The sequence below is a fragment of the Arvicanthis niloticus genome, chromosome 28, assembly GCF_011762505.2.
Source record: "Arvicanthis niloticus isolate mArvNil1 chromosome 28, mArvNil1.pat.X, whole genome shotgun sequence".
Taxonomy (NCBI): Eukaryota; Metazoa; Chordata; class Mammalia; order Rodentia; family Muridae; genus Arvicanthis; species Arvicanthis niloticus.
Window position 1 is genome coordinate 19,516,919 of NC_133436.1, and position 22,138 is coordinate 19,539,056.

The window sequence follows — 22,138 nt, forward strand, 5'->3', positions numbered from 1 at the left end:
CGTGAAAATCAAGTAATTATAATTCACTTCTATCTCTAGTTTGCTCTTTCTTTCCCCTCCCCTTCCCTTCCCTCCCCTCTCCTTCCCTTTATCTCCCTTCCTCTTCTTCCCTCTTCCCTTTGTTCTTTTCTTTCATCTTGCCTTCCTTCCTTACTTCTTGATTTGGTAGGCCAGGTCAGCTTCCAGCTAACACTAACCATCTTTTGCCCAACTCTTTCTGACTGCTGGAACTACACTGTACGACAGCATTCCTTCACTAGCTATATTTCTATTACAAACTATTTACTGTGTATTCTAAAAGCCTTTGGGTATCTAGACTTTTTGTTCCTTAGACAAACATTTCAATGATATTACTAAATGTTTTCCACCAAGATATTTTTATAACAAAATATTTCAGTAAACTAAAAAGTTCTATCCAAGTAAATCTTTCCTCTCAAAGGATCAATGGATATTACATGACAGAAATAATTGAATATACCTTTTGAGTTTTAATTTGACAAAGTAGGCATTACTACCCACAAATTCATTTGACATACCTGAAAACATTTCACTTCACAAATGTTAGAGCATATTAAAACACATCCTTGCCCCTACCTTAACATCAGCCGCACCATGCACAGATGCACAGGCATCTTTCAGTCCTGCAACATGCAGTCACTCCTGTGAAATTCAATCTAGAAATATACAAGCATCTTCTACCTAGCTGAAGGTGAGTGACACTTCAAACTGCTGCAAACCAAATTGGAGATGACTGAAAAGAACTTACAACAGATTCTAAAAATTAAGCCAATCATTTTCTCAGTGATTCATGGAACACATATCCTTTTCCAATGTGTAGTGTGTGATATCAGTGCATGTGTGCATCTGTGTAGACATGTGTATGTGATGGACACATGCATCCGTGCATGTACATGTGGTGACCAGAAGTTGATATCAGGTATCTCTCTCAGTTGTTCTCTAATTACTTACCAAGGTAGAGTGTTCTGCAGAATGTGGCTCATCTGGCTGGACAGGGATCCTCACTTTCTGCCATCCAAGTGCAGCTGTTTGGGTATCACACCTGCATGCCTATTCTATGGCATCTGGCATCTGAACTCCAGTCCCCCTGCTTGTGTAGCAAGCACTCTTTCTACCCCATTGTCCCAGCCCTGACATTTGCCTTTCAGTAAATATTCATTGTGCATGACATCTCAAACACTGAGGAGTTCTGAGAATGAGAAAATGAACACTAACCAGCTCCTTGCCTTCAGGGATTTCAGTACTTAGTAGATAAAATTAATGAAGTATTCTGTGAAGCAGGGTGACTCTAAATTACCACTCATTCCTATACACTTGGGTCAAGTGGCTTAAAACCATACCTGGCGTTCTGGCTTTCAAGAGCAGTCTGACATAGGCCCCTTTCCACATGGATTGAATTTTCACTGCGGCAGCTATTTCCTCGGAAGTATACTCCTTCTCATTTATTGGCATAGAATATTTAAGGTCTACCCACTCCGCTGGCAAGAGAAAGACAAAACACTGGATTTGGATCTGTATCTACTCTTTCCCCCCCCCAGATTTCATGCCTGCAGCTGTGAAAGCCTTCAGACATAAAATCCCCCAAAGATGGGTTGAACATCCTGTTTCACAATGCCCACTGAGCTTAGGTAAAGGTCTGGAGGAGGAAGCTGTGATATTTCAATGACCTGCCTTGGATTTCCATCGGAAAGGGGACAGAGGCATCCCTCAGAACTGAAAGGAAACAAAACAATGAGAATAGAAACAATATAGTAAGAGGGAGAAAGGACCTGGGACATCTCCTCAAGGGTCCTTAATTCAAGCCAGGCAGGTCAATGACAAAGAGAGAGGAGTTCCGGGTCCCCAGGAAGTACATATGACAGGGGTTAGGATGCTTCCTCGGCAGATCGTGGGAGCCTCTGAAGCATCCTAGAGAGACCTGGAACTAGATGGCTTTTAGGCAGGTCTGTTGTCTCTGCTACACCACAGCTGAACATACCCATTTTAAATTATTTACCACTTCCGTGATCAGATACTTAAAATGAATCAGCACCTAAAGAGGCATCCTCTGAGAAGGAATCCAGTAAGTCCGTGTCTAAAACCATAGCCCGAAATGCAAATCTGAAGTTTATAGGAGGCTTGGATACTTGAGATTTTTTCATTAAACGCCATAATGATATATGGAAAACCTGAGAAAGATAAAAATATTCACACACACACACACACACACACACACGCACACACACACGCACACGCACACGCACACACACACACATACACACACGCACACACACACACATGTATAATTAACAATAGTGGACAATGTAGGTTGAACTATACATGGCAAACGGAGCTGAGTTCTTTACTAAGATTTGCCTTGTCTGTTGAGAGTCTATCTGTAAAATTTGCGTTTGTTTGAATATGTGACAAGGTGGACATTTATCACTGCCAATTCAGCTGATTGTCTGGGATGTAGATTGAATTCTTCCTTGATGTTCATATACCAATAAAATGGTTTCTTTTTCCTCTGCTTGGCATGGTGTTCTTCTAGTTTGGTCATAGTCTTAATTTATAAAGAGTTTGCCAACAACATCTAACATCACCTTACATGTAAGTAATGGTAAAATATATTTTTAATGCAAATGACCATTTACTTGGGCTTATATTAAACATGGTGCATACTATTAACTTACACAAAATTACAGCTTAACTGAGTTTCTTGTGTTTTCCATTTTGGCTATGAAATTCCTCCCTCAAAGAGCATGTGATAAGGTTGGTGACACATCCCACCGAGCATAAGACAGTCAAATAACAAAAATAATTTAGTCTGAATATCAGTTGCACAGAGGTTGAGAAAAACTTGAACAAAAATGGACAAATAAAAGCAGATGTAACCGGATTGCCATGCAGCTGGGGTGGATCAGTACCTCTCAGTTTCCTTGCTGAGATAACCAGTATACTGACTTCCTATCCTGCAGGGTATCTAGGAAAGCAGAGAGCTACTCAGCCTTAGCAGAAGCTAGTGTCATATGAGGGATGTTCCTGAGGGCAACTTGAACTATTGAAAGAAGAAACACTGCCTGGTAAGTCTCCTTTATGGAAGCATCATTCCCAGTTTAGCAAAAGCCTCCAGGTGAATGAGGCTCAGTAGCCCCCAGCAGCCACTATCATATTCTTTTCCTCTAGATTCCTCTCTGTAAACCACTTCCCAGACTCAGCCTTTGGACTTCCACTTTCAGATGGGAGGTTTCCTGCTGTAAATATCAGAACCGGAAATTGCTTACCCGGAAGTGTTGAGCAGTGAGTTCTTTGTTGTAGAGGGGGATAGGGTAGTGAGCTGCCTGCAGATCCCTCAAAGCTGTTGGCAATTTACCTTTGTCTTTGAAATTAACAATCACGTTGCCAATAGCCTTCATAATTATTATAGCCTGTTCGGTAAATCGGTAGCTCTCCTGTGAAGACAAAGCATGCATGTAGCAGTAATCCTCCTGTTTATTAATGGGCAACTAAGATTACAAATATTCAATCTCTGGGGAAGAATATCTTCTACTTTGTGATTGATTCAAGGTTATTTTATTTGTATAGAATAGAGTGAACTTAGGCTTTTTATCTGATGCTATGGTCTAGGAGATATGAAACAAAGGCTGGAAGTCCTCCAAAAGGGGCTGTGGAAGAGGAGCTCTAGCCTTAGGATGGAGCGGGGAAAACTCCATGGTATTAATGTCCAGAGTTGGGTCTAAAGATGTCTAGGAGTTAGGCTGACAGAGACTAGAATTTTAAGGACTGAGGGGTAGAGAAGATTTCAGAGAGAGTCTTGCAAGATAAAGACCAGTGTGTGGGCTGGCTTGGGCTACTGGCTCCCTCCAGTTATCTGAGAAACAGTAAGAGGTCCAAGCTCACAAGAGAGTCCAGGAATCAACCAGTCTGAGATACCTGAAGACTGTCCTAGTTGGTGTATATTGGGTAGTGCTTGAGTTGCCTGGAGCAGCACATGCCTACTTAGAAGAAGGTGGGTGAAAACCAATTGAGCCATCTTTACTGTTTCTCTAGGAGGTGTCAGTGCAATCATTGTTCCATGGACACATGGAGGACTCAGAGTAGGCTCAGTGAATGTGCCTTGAAAACACAGATGCCTGCTAGGTGAGAAACTGTTGATAAAGAGGTGAGTTCTCATCTTCATGCTTGAACACCTACATGATCACTCCAAGCATCAGCGCTGAGGAAGGTCTTGACTCAGTGGTGATCTAGTTAAAGAAAGCTTCTACCCAGAGAAGTCACCTACTTATGTAGGAGATCTGGGAATGGTCAGTTATGACTCTGGGGAGTTAAGTTTCTCAGCTCATGGGCAAGGGTCTGCCTTTTGCACTTCCATTAGAATAAAAGCAGAATAGAGATTAATCTTCAGTCCAAATAACGCTTATAACATAAGAACATTATACCATCAGAGAAATAAGAAATCTCCCAACAAAATAATCCTTAGGAGTTAATCCTCCCGAAAGCTGGATGGTGCATGGCACACAAGTATTGTTTCAAAGAACAGTTTGAGATAAGCAGGATAAAGAGAACCATGGCAGTACACGCTTGTATCCCCACACATACCCTGGAAGCTGATGTAAGAGGACCATGAGTTCTAGGTTAGCCTGGGATACATCGTGAGCTCCTACCTCCACAAATCCAACGTAACAAAACAAACAAATGCTCCAGAATAGCCTGATGAGATCAACCTGATGTTGTTTGCTTAGTGCCTACTGAGCAGAATAAAAAGCATGTGTCGAGGAGACAGCACAGCCAACAGAAGGAAGCCTAGAGGAAACTTGTAGAACCCTGTCTAGACAGGCCAGGGCATGTCTATTATCTCTGTTATGCTTTATTCTAATGGAAGTGCAAAAGGCAGACCCTTGCCCATGAGCTGAGAAACTTAACTCCTCAGATTCATAACTGACCATTCCCAGATCTCCTACATAAGCAGGTGACTTCTCTGGGTAGAAGTTTACTTTAACTAGACCACCACCGAGTCAGACATGTCTAGGCCATCACAGCACGGTAGAAAGACCCAGTATTCAACTTTCTTGTTGCAAGGTTTTCTGGCTGCCTTTGAGAATCCCGTGTTTGTACCATGTGGAGATTTTAGCTAGTTTTCTTGGGTTTTTAGCTTTAGTAAATCATTAGAGATGAGCGCGTACTATGTGTCAGACAGCAGAAAATAGCAAATTCTTATTTCCCCTAGGCACACAGGTAGACAGAGGACATTTTAAATTAAGGAGGGCTTAGTGGATTATTGCACCCATTTTCTCTCACGGAAGAGAAAGGACAAGAAGAAAGAGGAAAGGGTAAGAAGTAATCAGTGCTTCCAGTGGAACACTCTGACTCCTCCTCATCCCGGAGATACATACTCTAAATCCCTCAGAGTAAGGAAGGTATAGTTCAGATTTTAAGTGCCATCCAAAGGACTTTGCTGGTGCTTTATCCCTCCCAAAGACCACTGCATCAACCCGAAGAGATGTTGATCGACATGAATAGAGGAGAGTTGTGTACAGTTGTCAGGGATGAATTAATTGTGTTTCTCAGAGATTACATTTCACCATTTCTTAGAAGATATACAAATAGTTTAATAAGGAGAGGTAGGCTAAATAAATAACAGGATTGAGTAAAAACCTGTGAAACCAGAGGGGGTGGGTTTACTAGGATATTTACCGGCTCAAAGTTGGGCAATACAATATCTTCATCCCCGATGACAAATGTCGTCATGCTGCAGACATGTATGGCATGTCCCACAGGGGAATACGCATTGAAGAGCAGCATATGCCTCCTAGAGAGAATGGAAACCATGTGAAGACCATGCTTCCTCTGTTAAATAGATTTCACCTCTGCTAGTTGCTTGGTCAGAGTTTGGAAGACAGAAGTAAGTGAACAGTTGTTTTGTTTGGCTATTTTTTTAAGACAGAAGGGATAACTACTTAGATTTGTACTCTATGACAACCCTAGATAATCACAAAAATCTGTGTTTTACTGATTATAGAAGACAGAAACAATTAGACCAAGTAACGGATTTTCACACACTGAACATGTGCACACATCCTGTGCTGCTAAAGAGTAGTCTACATTTTTTTTTTCTTGTTGAGTACAGGGCTTTGCAGACTCGCAAACACGTCTCATTTCATAGATGTAAATGCTCTCCCTCCTATCCAGTATCACAGAAAACAGAGACAACCACTTTCCCCCCTTGTCAGGCCTTTAGAGGATGCCCAAAACACAGTGATGGCGTAGGGCCTGTGCGGAGAGATGCAGCTCCAGGACCATCCTCTTTTAATCCCCTGTGCGTGATGTGTCAACAGTAAGATCAGTGGTTCTCAACTTGTGGGTTGTGAACCCTTTGGGGTCAACCACCCTTTTTTACAGAGGGCACATAGTAGACATTCTGCATATCAGATATTTGCATCACTATTCTTAATAGTAGCAAAATTATAGTTATGAAGTAGAAATAACAATAATTATAGTTGAGGGGTCACTACAACATGAGGTGGTATTAAAGGTTTGTAGCATCAGGAAAGTTGAGAGCCACTGTCTTAGAGAATCTCATAGAATTAATTTGATATCTAGAGAAAGTCTCCATACAGATACTATATTGAGAAACTGATTTTTTAAAAATTTTATTGTTTTTTTAGACATCTGGATGCATAACACACATTGCTTTAGCCTTTTGTTTTGCTGCTTAGGATTTGCTTTTAGCACAGTCTATATAACTTTTCACTGATGCCATATAATTAAAAATTTCTTAGGACAAAATTCCTGTAAAAATATTTTTCATTTGAAATATGACAGTATTCCAAATTTTATATGCTAAAAATCAATAAAACACTTCCATGGTGTATAATTTCCTTCAAACAGAAAATGTGATGTATTTGTTTAGTTTTGTTATCATTAAAAATAACATCTAAACATTGTACCACAGGTGGTATTCTAGGTTAGTGGGAAGAAATGCTATTTTATAATTTAATTGGAATCCAAATTTAAGCAGAGTCATGCAGAATTCTTGTTAAAAAAAATAGTACGATTTATGAGAACACAAGAGAAATTATTGACAGATTCATTTAAGAAACTTCTGGGTTAAATCATGTTCTTCACATATATAGACCCCTGGACCCCCAACAATGAGCCTTCCAAAGAAGCATACAGTGTGGCCTGAGAATGTCATTTATTGAAAGGATTTTCTCCCTCTCAAGAATCTCGATAGACAGGTACCTTGTTGAATGTCACTCCAGCAAACAATAAAGTAGAATCCCCATCGTCACAATCTAAAAGCCTCAAACATGGGAAAATGAAGTCAGACCATACCCGACAGGCAGGCGCACCATGCTGGCCTTTGTAGCATAGGTGTGAATCCTCAGAACAACACTAAGAGGCTTCAGTGACTTCCAGGTGATGGCTTCAGCTGTCAGGAGCCCGGGCTCCACAGGAGGGCTATCTTTTGTTAAGGCTTTGGGAGAAGGGAGACGTGTTGAAACATGATCATGGAAGAATAGCTGGCCTCCACTTGCATTGCTTCCTGTCCAGTAATACCGTATGTAATCATGAAGGTGAATCAGGTACCAAAGATATCCTAAAAGCATTGCTGAAATGCCGGAAGCTACGTATGTAAGTTTGGGAAATGGCGCCCACCTTGGCTCTTGGCTCTGCCTGTCCAGTTTGCCCTTCATAATCATTTCCTCAGATAGAAAAATTAGGACGAGAAAGTTGGGAAAAGGAGAACATGCGGGTATACTTCATCATAGTCTGCTACTATTTTTAATCATCTGTATATATACATGATTAGAATATCTTCCAGGGGTCAATTTTAATGGGGGAAATTGTGTAATATCCAGGATATTACACTTCCATGGTGTGTAATTTCCAGAGATTTCTCACTAAATTCAGCAGCATGTGAGTGTGTGGAGAATTTCAATGTCCTAGAACATGAGAACTTCAGAGCTATAAAAGCCAAGTCAATGTATTAAACTGAGATCACTAAATTTTGGAAAGTTTATGAAATGATTATTTATTTGGTGCCTGCTGTGTAACATTCACTATTCAACACAATTGACATCCATGCTGAAGCATAAAAGCCCTTACCATTAATATTCTCACAATACTCAATTCTTGAGTATTTGGAATATGTTTATTGAGCAACTGTAACATGACATGGTTAACATGAGTTGAAGATATGCTTTAACAAAATAGGCCAAAGGGTCACAATTCTGTGATTATTAGATCGTATGTACGTATCAGAAGACCTTTCATAAGGCAGGGAAATCCACCTACTAAGTAAGAGGCAGGGCAGGTTAGGGCTTCCTGGAGTTTGTGTGGGAAAACAAGGCCAGGGATTTCTCACTAAATTCAGCAGCATGGCTTTCCATGGAAATGAATGCCAATAAGAGCAGAGGCTGCAAGAAAGGAGACTTTAAAAAAGGAGGTTTAAAGTAGTCAGTTATGAGAAGGAGAGTGGAGGAAGGAGCACAGTAAGGAATGCCTGCAGGGGCGGGGGGAGTGGCTGAAACCAGTGCTCCTCAGTGTTGAGTGGGCTGGCGGAGGGATTTGCTGTTTCCCAGGCATATCCAGGTGCTCTTTTGCAGCCAAATATTAGGCAGAGTTTAGCTAAGCACCAGGATGCTTATCAGGGAAAGGTGATGGAAAGAGAAAACAAAAAGGTTCATTTAGTTCAGAGTCTGAAATTTAAGGGAACTGTACTGGATTCTAGGTTAGCACTCTTTCTTTCTATCTGTAAAACACAACAGTGGGAACAGCCTGTGTGCACAAGGGACCAAGCATATGCAGAGGTTCCACACTGTAACAACCTGCTCTCATTAAATCAGATTCAGTCTGAGATCAGCATTAACCCAACCCATGTGCAGCACTTCCAAGGACTTAGAGGTTTCCCACAAGTCTCTGCCACATAAAGATCTAACTAACATCACTCATGCCAAGGGGCAAGCCTCCAGTATTCAAGCTTGGAGAAAATGGCACCTCAAGTCACAGAGGAACCTAAAAGGGGTGAAAGAAAAGGATCACTTCTGATCATCATCCAATCAAGTACCAAAGAAAATGAGGATGATGACCAGTAGAGATGAAAAGAAAGGTAAGACAAAGAGGTGAGTGAGACATTGTAACTGAGAGCACTAGTGAACAGGAGTCAGCACAGTCTCCAGTGTGGGAGGGACCAAGAGCAATAGAGGCAGTGGCAGGGCAACCCTATGTAGCTCGGTTTCTTCACCTATATCCTGAACTTTAGCATTATATGTTCCTGAGCCCACCTGTGCTCTGCACATCCAGCCGATCCCACTCTCAGAACCCTCTTACCTCCAGATTCCCCCCAGCGCACCAAAGCAGAAAAGCAAACCAGTAGTTCAATAGGCTTTAGGCTATCCACAAACAGATAGTAGGGCACACGCTCCTCCACGAACTGCAAGAAATCGGAGCAGGTGTCAAGCATAGCAGTCCATTCAACCTGTCAGTCACAGGTTAGTTCACACACAGTGGGAAACCTGCTGCCTCCGATGGACTGCAGTAAGTACATTACAGGTCTACATAAAGTGATGTCAAACCAAGCAGTGAGTGATCTGTGGCAGCTGGATCTGGGTCCTCTGGGAGACGGCTGCTGAATGAGAGAACTCTTCTCCATGAGAAAAAAAAAAAAAAAAAAAAAAAAAAAAAAAGATCTGCCAATTCCAGAACTAAAGTGGTGAAAAAGTGAGTGGCCTGGGGGGTAGAGAGTCAAATACAGACAGGCATGGAGACCCAGATTGAGCATGGTAGCCAAAGGAAACTGCCTAGTCGGGATGCATTTAGGAATTTTGTAGAGTTGTATAATGGTAAAACCTGAAAGACAGACAAGCTAAAACCTCTTTTCATATATTTCACAAGATCTTCAGAAATGTAACCATGGCTTGCTGGTGTCCATCAGGGTGGGGTTTTGTTTTGGACATACAGTGAAGTGATTGGTCAGACCAGAGTTGTTGGGAAAGGTGGTCACATACTGCTGTGTGGTTAGGATTTCAGTGCATTCTCTGGGGAACTATGTGCACTCCTTATCCTCAGGAAAATACAAAGCAGGGTGAGTGGGTTGCCCAGAGCACAGTTTGTAGGTAGCAAAGCCAGGGTTGGAGCTCAAGCTTGACTCTAACACTGTTCTCATGACTATGCCTTCTTAGTTCTTCTCAACCCCATGGTCCTTTAGTACAGTTTGGAATGATGGCATAGAGTGAGCGTATTCAACACATCTAATTGTCATTCTGCTCTAGACGTATAGAAGTGCTACTGTATCACAAGAGGTAAACAACCAGTTACTATAGGAACGATGAATCTTTAACCACACTGTGAAACAGTTATTCAACAAGCTATAAAATGATTGCGAGAAATGTCTGGCACAGCATTAAGACGTTCCAAATCACTGCCTCCTCCAGTGTTTCCTACCAGTAATCAGCCAACCATTTATTTCATGTTTTCTTTAACAAAATGTATGTATGAGGGGGAGTCTCTGCAGGGGGCTCATTTTTTAAAGGTTTAGCAGTTGGGGCACTGGTTGTCCCCAAAGCTGTCCATGAATGACTTCAAAGGTTTCTAACCCATCCTTACATTGAGCATCAAAAGACTATCTGTGACGTGTGCTGTGGCCACTGGCCCTGTGCTAAGTTGTCAGGTTCAGTGTCTAAAGCTCCACCTCAGACAACAGCCAATCCTTCCTCTCAGGCTGCATGGGGAGCTTTGAGCTCCAGTGTCTAGAAATATAGTATTTTCCCACAGCCATGGATGTCATAAACACTCAAGGGAATGAGAGTCACAAAGGCATGCCACCTTATTTTGCTAAATCAATATTTTACAGGAAAAAATATGACCATCATTTTATAAAAATAACAGAACAAAGAATAGTTGACTTTGTCACTATATATGCACATAATTTAAAACAGTTGATAGGTTTTAAAAACTGTGAACTGGATTTAATAAATGGCAGCCAACATATATCATGAATTACTAATATGCATTCTTCTATGTATCTTACATACATTATCTCAGTTGTATACTAAATGTGTGGGTGAGTGACTTTTGAAGATGCAAACTAGTCTGGACAAGGGGTGAATTAAAAATCTGAAAACTGTTGTTTAAATTATAATTGAATAAGAGATTTAGAAATGCTTGAGTCATATAAAAGTATCTTGTAGTAAGGTGACTCTTCATAAAACTTAAGCATAAAACGGAAAGCTTAATGCACTTACTTTGAATTCTGATTTTTGAAAATTAAGACAATAAGAAGATGGCTTGTGGAAAATATATATCTGGCTGAAAAAGAAAACATGTTTAATCAGTTGTTGCCATTACATACAAAACTAGTACCACATGTTTAGTTTCTTAGAGTCAAATAATTATAGGCAGCAGGAAACTTTAAAGAACTGCAACATTTGTTGTTATAAAGGGACAAAATGATCTCAGTAGGAAAATTCATCTTGCTTAAGAAACATTTGAGGAGGAAGTAAGAGCGGCTAGGCTGGGGCTTGGCTGCTAGTGTGCTCTGTGGATAGTCAATGCATCCGTTATTTTTTCCCAGCAGCAGGTGGAAGAGGGTACAGTGGCCCACAGCCCCACATCATGGGGAAAGTAAATAGGAGGTCTCCATTGGGTCTCCCCCTTTAGAGATGGGAAACTGTAGTCTGGATGTACTGTATGAGAGAAGACTCCATTTTCAATAGAACAAAAAATATATTTATAGTATACTAACCCCCAGCTGATATTTCATTTCCTCTTTTGAATGATAGTTAATAATTAATATATCATAAGACCAATAAATATAAACACAGAAACTGATCCAGCTGTGAGCCTGTGTGGCACTAGAGCTTGGAGCTGATCCAGCAGAATCTAGTCAGATGAATAGCAATTGAATACTTACTGAAAGCACACACAGAAGTCTTCAAAGTCTAGCCATATTTCTTTGGAAACACCTTCATTTATTGCCAACTCTTCCTGTGACTTGTCCAGTGTCGCTGTAGTCAGGCTAAGCAAATCCTTTTCTATACTAACAGCTTCAAGTTGGTGGGAATCCCCCAGTGTAGGCTCTGAAGGTTCTTCTGGGAAGGGGAGAGGACACATATATCAGGCATATCTTATACTGTTAAGTGACAGGCTGCTAAAATATGAAAAATGAATGGCAGGAAGCATTTCTAATTTAAGTCCTATTTATAAGAAAGCATAAATAATAATCACTTAAATGCAGCCCTAAAGCTTGTGAAAGTATGGTTTTCACTTGGATTTTATAATTCAGGAAACTTAAAATTACTTTGGTAAGTTAGGAACATGTTCTTTAGAAATTACAATGTTACAACAGAAACTAATTCGTCTATGTGCTTAAAATAGTTACAGAGGTCTTTATTTTACAAAGGACAGTCCAGAGTTCAGAGGGCACCATAAAAATATGACAGGTCTGTTGCCCTGTTGTCTTCAGTCAGCCCTTTAATCTTTCCTCTCAGTGGCTATGTAACTACAACTTATATTTATCAAGCTCTGTCACAAACTCATGTAGAGTCTTAAACCAACATTTTAACAGACATATATGTGACATTTCTCTTGGGTTTGAGTTCTGGCCAAGTCTTTAGTTACTATCAGGAACTGACAGTGGTTTCAGTATTTTGACCACAGCATGCATGCATTAAATGGCATGAGCTTGTGGGCATTTGCCTGCAAACCCAGCAACCTTGAGGATTAAGAGCATGAGACCAAGTTGGACCTTAATGAGTTGTATGCCAGTTTGGGTGATGAGCGAAACCCTCTCTTCCATGACATAAAACACCAAAATAAAATGATCATCTGATCCTTTTATCATAGATCTTTAATCACATCCTCCTCCATTTCTATTTTAGCTTAAATTTAACTTATAAAAGTGTTACATGCTTCTAGGATGGAGTAGACTAGAATTAGGAGATCATAGGAAACGCTGAGGAGAGGCTAAGGTGGGAGAAGGGAGAACTAAGTCTGTCTAGAAGCAAGAATTGTGTGTGCTTTGATCTCTATGAGAAAGCAAAAACATGAGAGGATTATTAATTTACCTTTTCCAGGTATAATTTGCAATGCAATATTGCCCTGAAAAGTGAAAAGGAACAATTATAAGTATACACATAATTGCCCATATTAGCAATGTATATAGTTTCTTTAACAGTTTACAGGCAATGCGAGCCAGAGAGGACATGGTGGCCTTGTACAATGGAAGGATATGCCACTTTCTAAATGGCCATGGATACATGAGATACATAGGATGTAGGGTTTAACGGAATTCTTCATTCTTCTGACGTAGTGTATGCATACTTTGCAGACAGAAGATAGCTCACAATTGAAGATAAGTCTTGTATAGTCCAGGCTTGAGCTGGTTGGTACCTGAGACGGGTTTCCGTTTAATACGCTCATTTCCCCTTGGCTGGTACTTGCAGCTAAATCATTTTCCACAAGGGGAGGAAGACTGGATCCCAGTGGTGTTCCTTTCTTAATGACAGATTGTACAAAATGTCTAGTGGAGAAAAAAATTCCACAAAACTTCTGTTACTGTAATTTCTGACTAACAGTGACCAATGAATAAGCTTAGTTTTGTCAACAACAAAAAATAGGTTTGATTCATTCTGTTCTTATTCTTCTTCAGAGAAGTTTTTAAAAAATTACTTCTGAATAACTTATTATACTACTTCCTATACTGCTGCCTCATCAGTCAACGTATTGCTGTAAACGTGTTTTTTTTTTTTTTTTCTGGGACACTGTTTTAAAGATACGTGTGTTGGTGATCAAAATACAGGGGATTTGATTATCAGCACAAGTGGTGTTAGTGAAGTGTGTGTATGAATGAAAATCTTGGTGTGGGAAATTTAATCCTAGACTGTGAGCCCTTAGGCTTCTAATTGTGACTTTCATACTGTGTACCCAAGGCAGTTCCTCAAGAACATTGACATAGCCCAGTATCACTCTAGTATGAATTTCATTGGCACAATGAGATGTTTATCACAGTATCTGCATTTTACACAACAGTTTCAAAGATAAAATCAAATTCCACACATATAGCTGGGCATGGTAGCACATGCCATTAATCCCAGCATGCAGGAAGCAGAAGCACGTGAATTTCTGTGAATTCACAGCAAGCCTGGCCTATATATTAAATTCTCGGTTTACTGGAAATACATAGTGAGGTCCTGCCTCTAAACCAAAACAAAAATAATTTCTCAACATGCAGATTTCACAGACTGACTTCTCTAATTTTTATGTAACTCCCACTAGAGGGTAGCAGAAACATATTTATGAGGCTCCAATTTTCTCATAAAATCATGAGCCAAGAATGAGCAAACCTGTGCTGTTACACTGATGGAATTTCAAGGAGAGGAAAGCATAACAGTGGTCATTCTACATGGGAATTGCTCTTATGCTGATCCAAGAAATCTGGTTGTATAGCAGGGGCTAGGGCATGTCTTCCACAAACAGTGCAATGACATTCCCATAGCTTTGTCTTTTTCTTTGCTCCAAAGCTTGAAGATGTGAATGAATAATAACAGATTACAGCAGCTAATAGATTAGTGGAAGACAGCAAAGTGTGGTTGCATGATTCTAGGTACCAGAATCTATCCACCTCAATTAAATAATAAAGGTAGAACTTACTAAAACTTGAGTATAGGAACAACTTGGTGAACATGAGCTAAAAAATCAATACACTTTTGACACTATTGACATAGAGATTCTTAAAGGCTGGGTAATATAATATATAAACTGTAGGAAAATTTGTCCTGGTGTCAAGCAGCTGCAGTTTTATAACCCAGATAACCTCTAATTAGTATGCAGATCCAGTCAGATGAAAGTGATGGTCAGTGTCCAGTGTCAATCTCCTTAACTAGACTAAGGCATCTGTAGGCAGCTATTAAAACACCACTTCCGGGTGTGTCTATGAGGCAACCTCTGCAGGAAGTTACCACAGGCATTAGTGCACTGAGTTCTGCCTTCAGGGTAGGTAGGCACTGTCCAGTCAGCAGTGGACCTGGATAGCACAGGACCGCTGAGGAAAGATGGCTTTACTTTCTACCACCTGGACCATTCTCATCCAGTTCACAGACAACACAACTCCAAGGTCTCTGCCCTTTGAACTCCAGGATTTGCCCAGTGGCATTCCTGATCATTCATCCAGATGCAAGTCACACTGTTGCTTCAAGGACTTCTAAGGTGTCAGAGTAGGATAGCTACAGTAATCTCTTCTCCAGTTCTCTAAATGCCGATGGTCTCTCATGACACATGACACATCTCAATTGCCATGACCGTGCAAGATGATTAAATTTCATGCCATCCATGTGCTCGCCTGCCTTCTCTACCACTGGTACAGCCATTATGTAATCATGCATGCACTCGTTCTGTTTCTCTAAAGAACTTTCAGTATAGAAGTAATTGGGAAAACTATGAAGCATTAACACAAAATAAAAGAACCACAAAAACAATCAACTCCCCCAAACAAGACAGAGACATAAGGGTAAAATGACAAGAATTGGTCTAGTAGGTTAAACTGAACCAGAGTAAGACAGTGTGAGTTAACTGATTGAGAAAATGTGCCTGGTATATTAAACGTAACCAACCCCTTCCATGTACCCCCTTGCTCTCTCTCAAGTTCGTGCCTTATTTTTTTTTAATTGTTATTAACTGGCTTTGGTCCCTAACACTAGAAAGTACAATGAGTTGAGTACTTAAATTGTGGTTTTCTTTGCCATTTTATATTTCTACCATGGATATAATCCATTATATATCCTCAGAAAGACTAAGCTATATCTGAAAACATATGCATCTACCATATCCGGTGAGGACTAATATTGTCAATGTGACAGGATCTAAAATCACTTGAGAGAAAGGGTTCTGGGTATATCTGTGAGGAACTGTTTCTAGTTTGGGTTACGCTGAGGTGACATCACTCTGGGCAGCATCGTGGTCCTGGACTGAGTGTAAAGGAAGAAAGGTGAGCACTAGTGTGCAGCTGTCCCTGTATCCCAGTCTCTGCATCCCGACTTTAGATGCAAGGTTACCAGCTGTCTCACACTCCTACTGCGTGTACCTTCCCCACTGTAATGAACCCTCAAACTATGAGTCAAAACAAACCATTCCTTCCTCGAGTTGCTTCTGTCCAATATTTTGTCACATCAAAGGGAAAAGTAATAATATATATCCCATTATGTACGCCATTCAATACTTCACAAATATACTTTTATTTTTGGAATTAAAATATGATCACATCATATTCCATCTGGCTTTTCCTCTCTTCAACCCTTCCATGTATGCCCTTGCTCTCTCTCAAGTTCATGCCCTATTTTTTAATTGTTGTGATATATATATATATATATATATATATATATATATATATACATATATATATATGAATGTGTATGAGTATTTATAAAAGTATACATATATACATACATAAACACATATATATGCACATAAATTTCTAAATATATAAATACAACCCACATGTAATGTTAATTGTATGTATATGATTTTAAGGTTGACCACTTGATGTTAGATAACCAGTTAGTTAAAATGGGCAGGTGGTCTTCCCCAGAGAAGACTATTTTTCTCATTCAATACTTTAAATAAAATGTTTCCAAAAATTAAAATACTCTAAAAAGTGTCCAAATAAGTCAAATATGCAGTTACATGTGTCAAAAATACCAAGTTAGAAGATCATAAAAAGCTTCTGAATGACTTAGGTGCCTCAAAATATTTTCCACTCAGTATTTACTGAGTAGAAGCATGTTGTATTAAATATCAAAGTTTTACAGTATTGACACAAAAATTATATTCAGCTGAAAAGTACAAAAGGAATGGAAAATAAATCCCACTATATTATTCTATATATCTGAAAACCTAACAATAATAAAAATAGGTGTGGAAATAGGGGAATAAATTCAGAAGCATATTCTTATAGCTTCATGAATTGTCCTCTTGGAGAAAAGCAGGACACATGGCTTCACAAAGAGTCAGGGAATGCTGTGCTCTGAAAGTCTGGACACCTTTAAGGTCAAATTCCTGTGTTGAACCTAAACCCCGAGGCAATGGTTTTAGCAGACAGGATTCAAGGGAAGACATTAGGACAAAATGCAAAGTCCTTATAAATGAGATTTGTGCTCTGGAAAGCAGGGCTCTGGGGAGTTTGGGTGTCACTTCAAGCCTGTAGGGAGGCAGAAAGAGGGCTGGGTAAGGAAATGAGTCCTTTCCACGCATTAGATGAACTGACATCTTGATTGTGGACTTGCTTGCTTCCAGGACTGAGATACATTCTTGCTATTAACAACTAGCGGGTTTATCATGCTTTGTTTCCGCAGTCAGAACTCAAACAGAATAGATGCCCGGAAATAGACTAACCACTTAAAACTGCAGACACCATTTTGGAACAAGGTAGAGGCTGCAAGAGTTTTGAAGAACTTTATGAAAAATGCCTACACTGCTGTTAAAGATGCTATTTTGTTAAAGATGACTTTGGTACTAAACTATAAAGATGACAAGAGTGTAGCAAAAGCCCTGATTTCAATTTCAATGTAAGTGATTTTCATATTACATCAGTGCGAATATGGAGGATGAAGAGCATCCTTAGCAGAATGTTAGAGTCTCCGATAAAATGAGATGCTATTGGACCACAGCGAAGACTGTCACTGTTCCAAAGCTGCTGGGTTACCTTTGTGTTGTACTATTTTGTGAGTAGTGAATGAGAAAAGTGATTCTAGGCAGGGCATCAGGAACCAGAGGACACCCCCCTCATAAAGCTCCCTCCCTTGTTTGGCTGCTCATGAGATCAACTGCCAATTGCATTTGTTCAGTCCAAAGAGGAAACAGTACTGCTCACAAAATATTCCCCCAGACCTTCAAAGCCACTTCTGGTAACAAAACTGAGGGCCTGTGCAATCCAGCTACCTTACTCTATAAATGGCCACTCTAATTGTCTACTGGTGCTCCAAGCTCAAGGGGAGTGTGTTTAAAGGAGAATTCATCCCACTGTACACAAATCCTGACTTTGGTCAACAGCTGTATATGGTTTGGGCTGATGAAACCTGAAGATCTAATTTATAACAAATGGAGAGATAATTTAGTGGCTTCACTCAAAAATATCCATCAATTAACATTCACTAACCCACAGAAATGCCACCCCAACCTTCCCAACACTGTTCTCACTCACGAGGTGAGCCATGCTGCTTCCTAGAACACAAATTTGTGAATTCCATACATGCGTGGAATTGTCTCCGCTCCCCTCCTCCAGCTACTCCTAGCAATTTCTCCCTCATAACCTCTGTCTTCCCTCCCCCTTCTCCTTCACCTTCTCCTCCTCCTTTTCCTCCTCCTTCACTTCTTTTTCCCTTCTTCTCTTTTCCTTCTTCTTCCTTTTCCTCCTCCTTCTTTTGAGAACCCCCTGAGTCCTATGATAGCTGCCCCTATGCATAGCTGCCAGACCATCCACATGGGCAATGTACCTGAGTCCACACATACAAAAAAAGATGGCGCTCCATCAACTATGAACTGGCAATAGGTCCTTAGCTAGGGATGGGGTCTGGCAGTTATCCTAAGACCAAAAGCTCATGGATTCTCCACACAGCCAGATGTTAACAGATCACAGCCCCATATAACTCAATTCCACCTTGAAAAAAAATCATTCTTTATAAATCCAGCTGCCCATGGGCTAGAAATCCCCCATTTCATTTTAATGGGATAGCAAATATTTAGTCTCTAATACTCATACATAAAAATATAAACAAAAGTGTTTGATAATACATGAGATGATGTCATCTCACTCTGTAAGACAGCCCCTTTAATACTTGTGTGAGTATGCATATGTATTTGGCCTCCACATCCTTCAAACATTCTTCCCATTAAGTGTGATTATTTTTTAACAACATACATCACAGATGCAAAGTTAAGAAGAGGCACCAGTGAGAAGGTCACATACTTACGTTTCTGTTGGAACCGTAAATGGAGCCATTCTATAATTCAAAAATGGACTTGAAATCTCAAGAAACTGGTCAGGCTTCTTCGGAACAGCATCTGAAAAGTTGGCAAGTGTGATGCACACTGCCAGAATCCTTCAGATTCTACAGCAGTGCCAGTTAGAGTGCATGTTTACTCGGGGATTTCAATAGAGGTAAGCAAGAATGAGCAGGGGCATTTCAGTTAATGGAAACAGTTTACAGATCTTGCTAATATCCGCTTTCTTTTGCCTAGAACCAGTTTGTTTTATGTGCATGGAACAATGATATAAAATGGTGAAGTTTCACAAGTCTTTGCGTTTGTGGCCAAGTTGACTTTTCATATAAATTTTTCCTTTAAAAAGAAAGTGTCCCTCAATTACCCTTCTCAGACAACCACTTAGGAGATGAAGAGGAATGTGAGCTGGCCCACAGAGACTGTTGTAGAAGCAGAAGCAGAAGCAGGAAGTACCATAAATAACAAGGAAAGAGTGTGCTGAGAGAGGACTTTGGGTGTGCATAAGTGTTAAGTGAGTTTAGAAGTAAGAAATTCCCAGTGACAAAGGAGAGCAACACATGTCACCACAGTGAACCCTAAAGCTGAACAAGAAAAGAAATAACGCTCAGACAGGCAGCAAATTTCTCTACCATTCTGCATTATCCTTCAGAATGAAAGTCTCCTCTTGTCATTAATAGTTTTTTAGTTTACATATTAAATCCAACAGAAGAAAGAGAAATACATGATAAGCCCTAGCATAAGCCACTGACACTGTGAGCCCATAGTATAGTGCACATACTTCCATACTTGTTAAATACATGATTTGGACGTAAGAGTTCAAGCAGCTTCAGGCGCAGGACTGTGTGGTTTACCTCAACATATACCATTGTCCATGGAAGAGACTGGGAAGCCCACAGAGAAGTGTCAATCAGACTGCAGGGCAACATGACGCATACCTTGAGCTTCATCGGTTATCACAGTTTCCTTTTTATGGCGAATGAGTTTCCAGGCAGGTAAGGGAGGAGGTTTGGGGGGTGCCACAAGGGGACAAGACCTACTTCTGGTCACCAGCACAGGATGGCTACAGATGTGAGAAAGACCATATTCCCTAAGTTTCTCTGCAGAATCCGCCTAGGAAACAGAAAGAAGATTTGAAATCCTTCATTGCCTCTTATATTTAATAACAACACTTTTGCCAAACCAAAAAAGGGAGAACACCCATGATCCCAACTTTTTAATAAAAATGACACTACCATTTCTATTTCTTTGCATCTTTAAATTTGCCTGAGACCCTGTTTGCTTATTGGAAAAGAGAGAAATTGGGCCATTCTCGAGCTTAAATTTCAATGAGACTATAAAATCTGTAGGTAGTGTTTTTCTATGTCGAAGCTGTAAAACAAGTTCTAATTATATAAAAGTTAAAAAAATAAACTCACTAATAATTTTTACTTAATGTTTTAAAATGCTTTAAATGTATTAAGGACTTGTGAAGTGGCAAGAGTGGCCTTATCTATGGTAAGCTAATCTTTAATAGTGGGTTTTTCCTCAGGAAGTCCCCATCTTTGGAGACAATAGAGACATTGACAGTGGGAACAGAAGCTGCCCTGATGGCTATGTCTCATAGTCAGACATTCAGCTCAGAAGCCATTGGGAATAAGTCAGACCATTATTTCAAAAGAACTTTACTCTCTAATTGCTGCCTGAAATATGTTATAGAAAGAGAGGAGAGAGAGGAAAGAAGAGAGAGCAGAGAGCAAAGAGAAGAGAGATATACAGAGACAGACAGAGATGGAGAGACACAGAGACAGAGGGATAGAGAGACAGAGATAGAAAGAGACAGAGATAGACAGAGAGAGAAAGAAAGTTGAATTCATCCATGCTACCACTACAGACTGCTTTAACATTGAAAGGAAAATAACAAAATACCAACTACACTAAAGCCAGTTCCTCCAGGAACTATTTTTTCCCCTAAGGATTTCACATGATTAGTTTCTATAATAGTGATATAGATAATAATTAATTCACATATAAAAGAAAAGTGATACTCTGACTTTTAAAAGTAGCATAAGAGAGAAACTGTGTTCTATCTTTTTTTCTTACAGTCTCTTATCAATTTATTTAAAAAATTAAGAATTTTCTGTAATTCATAGAGTAGCTTAAACACAAATATTTTTCTACACCTTCTAAAAAGTAAGCTTCCTTACAACATTTGTTGTGTTAGGTGTAAAAAGCCTCAATGAAACTAAGTCACCCCTTGAGAGTAATCGTAGAAAACTTAGGGGAGATTTAAGGTCATTCCATAAGAGGATACCTCAAAACAACATTACTGCAATATTAATACGTTCTGACAGTCAAAGTAATACTTATAAGTAGAATAAATTCTAGACATTTTACAAAAGAAAATTTAGAGACACACTCCTGTCTCTGTTTCTCTATCTTCCCCTGTGTACTCTCTCTGTGTGCTCTCTGTTTCTCTCTCTCTCTCTCTCTCTCTCTCTCTCTCTCTCTCTCTCTCTCTCTCTCTCTCTCTCTCTGTCTCTCTCTCTCTCTCTCTCTCTCTCTCTCTCTCTCTCTCTCTCTCTCTCTCTCTCTCTCTCTCTCGTAATAACAATCTTGTAATCTAAAACCAATTTCTCGTTGGAACTTAAGAATATAAAGTGCAAGTTGGAAAGCAAAGCAAGGTATTAATCCCACACTACGTTTACTAATCTATAAAAAAGTGGTGACCCGATTTAGCATAACAAGTTTTAAAATGACAAATTCTCATATTTTATTTTCAATGTATTATTCAATGCTTGTGCATCAAGTAATGCCACAAACTCTGGTTAAATTCTGATTATAGAAGACCTCACCAAAGGGTCTCAGAAGTCCCTAGACAGAAATTAAGAGCAAAGAGGAATTTAGAATAACATCCTCAAGATTAAGTAGGTACTTAATGTTTGTTGAGTGATTTGTGCAAAAAACTTAAGCTAGAAATTCCATTTTCCAAGACCCCTTTATTCCTTCCCCAATTTTATTTCAAACTTTCTAAAAGAAGGGGCCAGAGTCGACAGGTGCGGGCAGCTTATTCGTTTAAAGCAGAGTTGCTTAGGGTGCCTGAGAGGAGGGAGACTGTATCACACAGGGTAGTTTGTTATATTTTGCTCTATTCTTCTATAATCTCCAT

General features: G+C 39.8%; 1 protein-coding gene across 5 annotated transcripts in view; it reads right to left on the minus strand.

The window, feature by feature from the left end:
* Positions 1-22,138, minus strand: part of Adgb (androglobin) — a 125,731-nt gene that overhangs the window by 47,198 nt on the left and 56,395 nt on the right. For all 5 annotated transcript variants that reach the window (XM_076926844.1, XM_076926841.1, XM_076926842.1 and 2 more), the window contains 12 exons: positions 19,929-20,103; positions 18,963-19,053; positions 13,390-13,519; positions 13,065-13,098; positions 11,912-12,089; positions 11,244-11,307; positions 9,331-9,433; positions 7,333-7,474; positions 5,692-5,806; positions 3,282-3,449; positions 2,051-2,186; positions 1,359-1,496 (listed from right to left, as the gene is read on the minus strand). In XM_076926844.1, the coding sequence (XP_076782959.1) occupies positions 1,359-1,496; positions 2,051-2,186; positions 3,282-3,449; positions 5,692-5,806; positions 7,333-7,474; positions 9,331-9,433; positions 11,244-11,307; positions 11,912-12,089; positions 13,065-13,098; positions 13,390-13,519; positions 18,963-19,053; positions 19,929-20,103 (1,474 nt within the window). The remainder of the gene's footprint in view (positions 1-1,358; positions 1,497-2,050; positions 2,187-3,281; positions 3,450-5,691; positions 5,807-7,332; positions 7,475-9,330; positions 9,434-11,243; positions 11,308-11,911; positions 12,090-13,064; positions 13,099-13,389; positions 13,520-18,962; positions 19,054-19,928; positions 20,104-22,138) is intronic.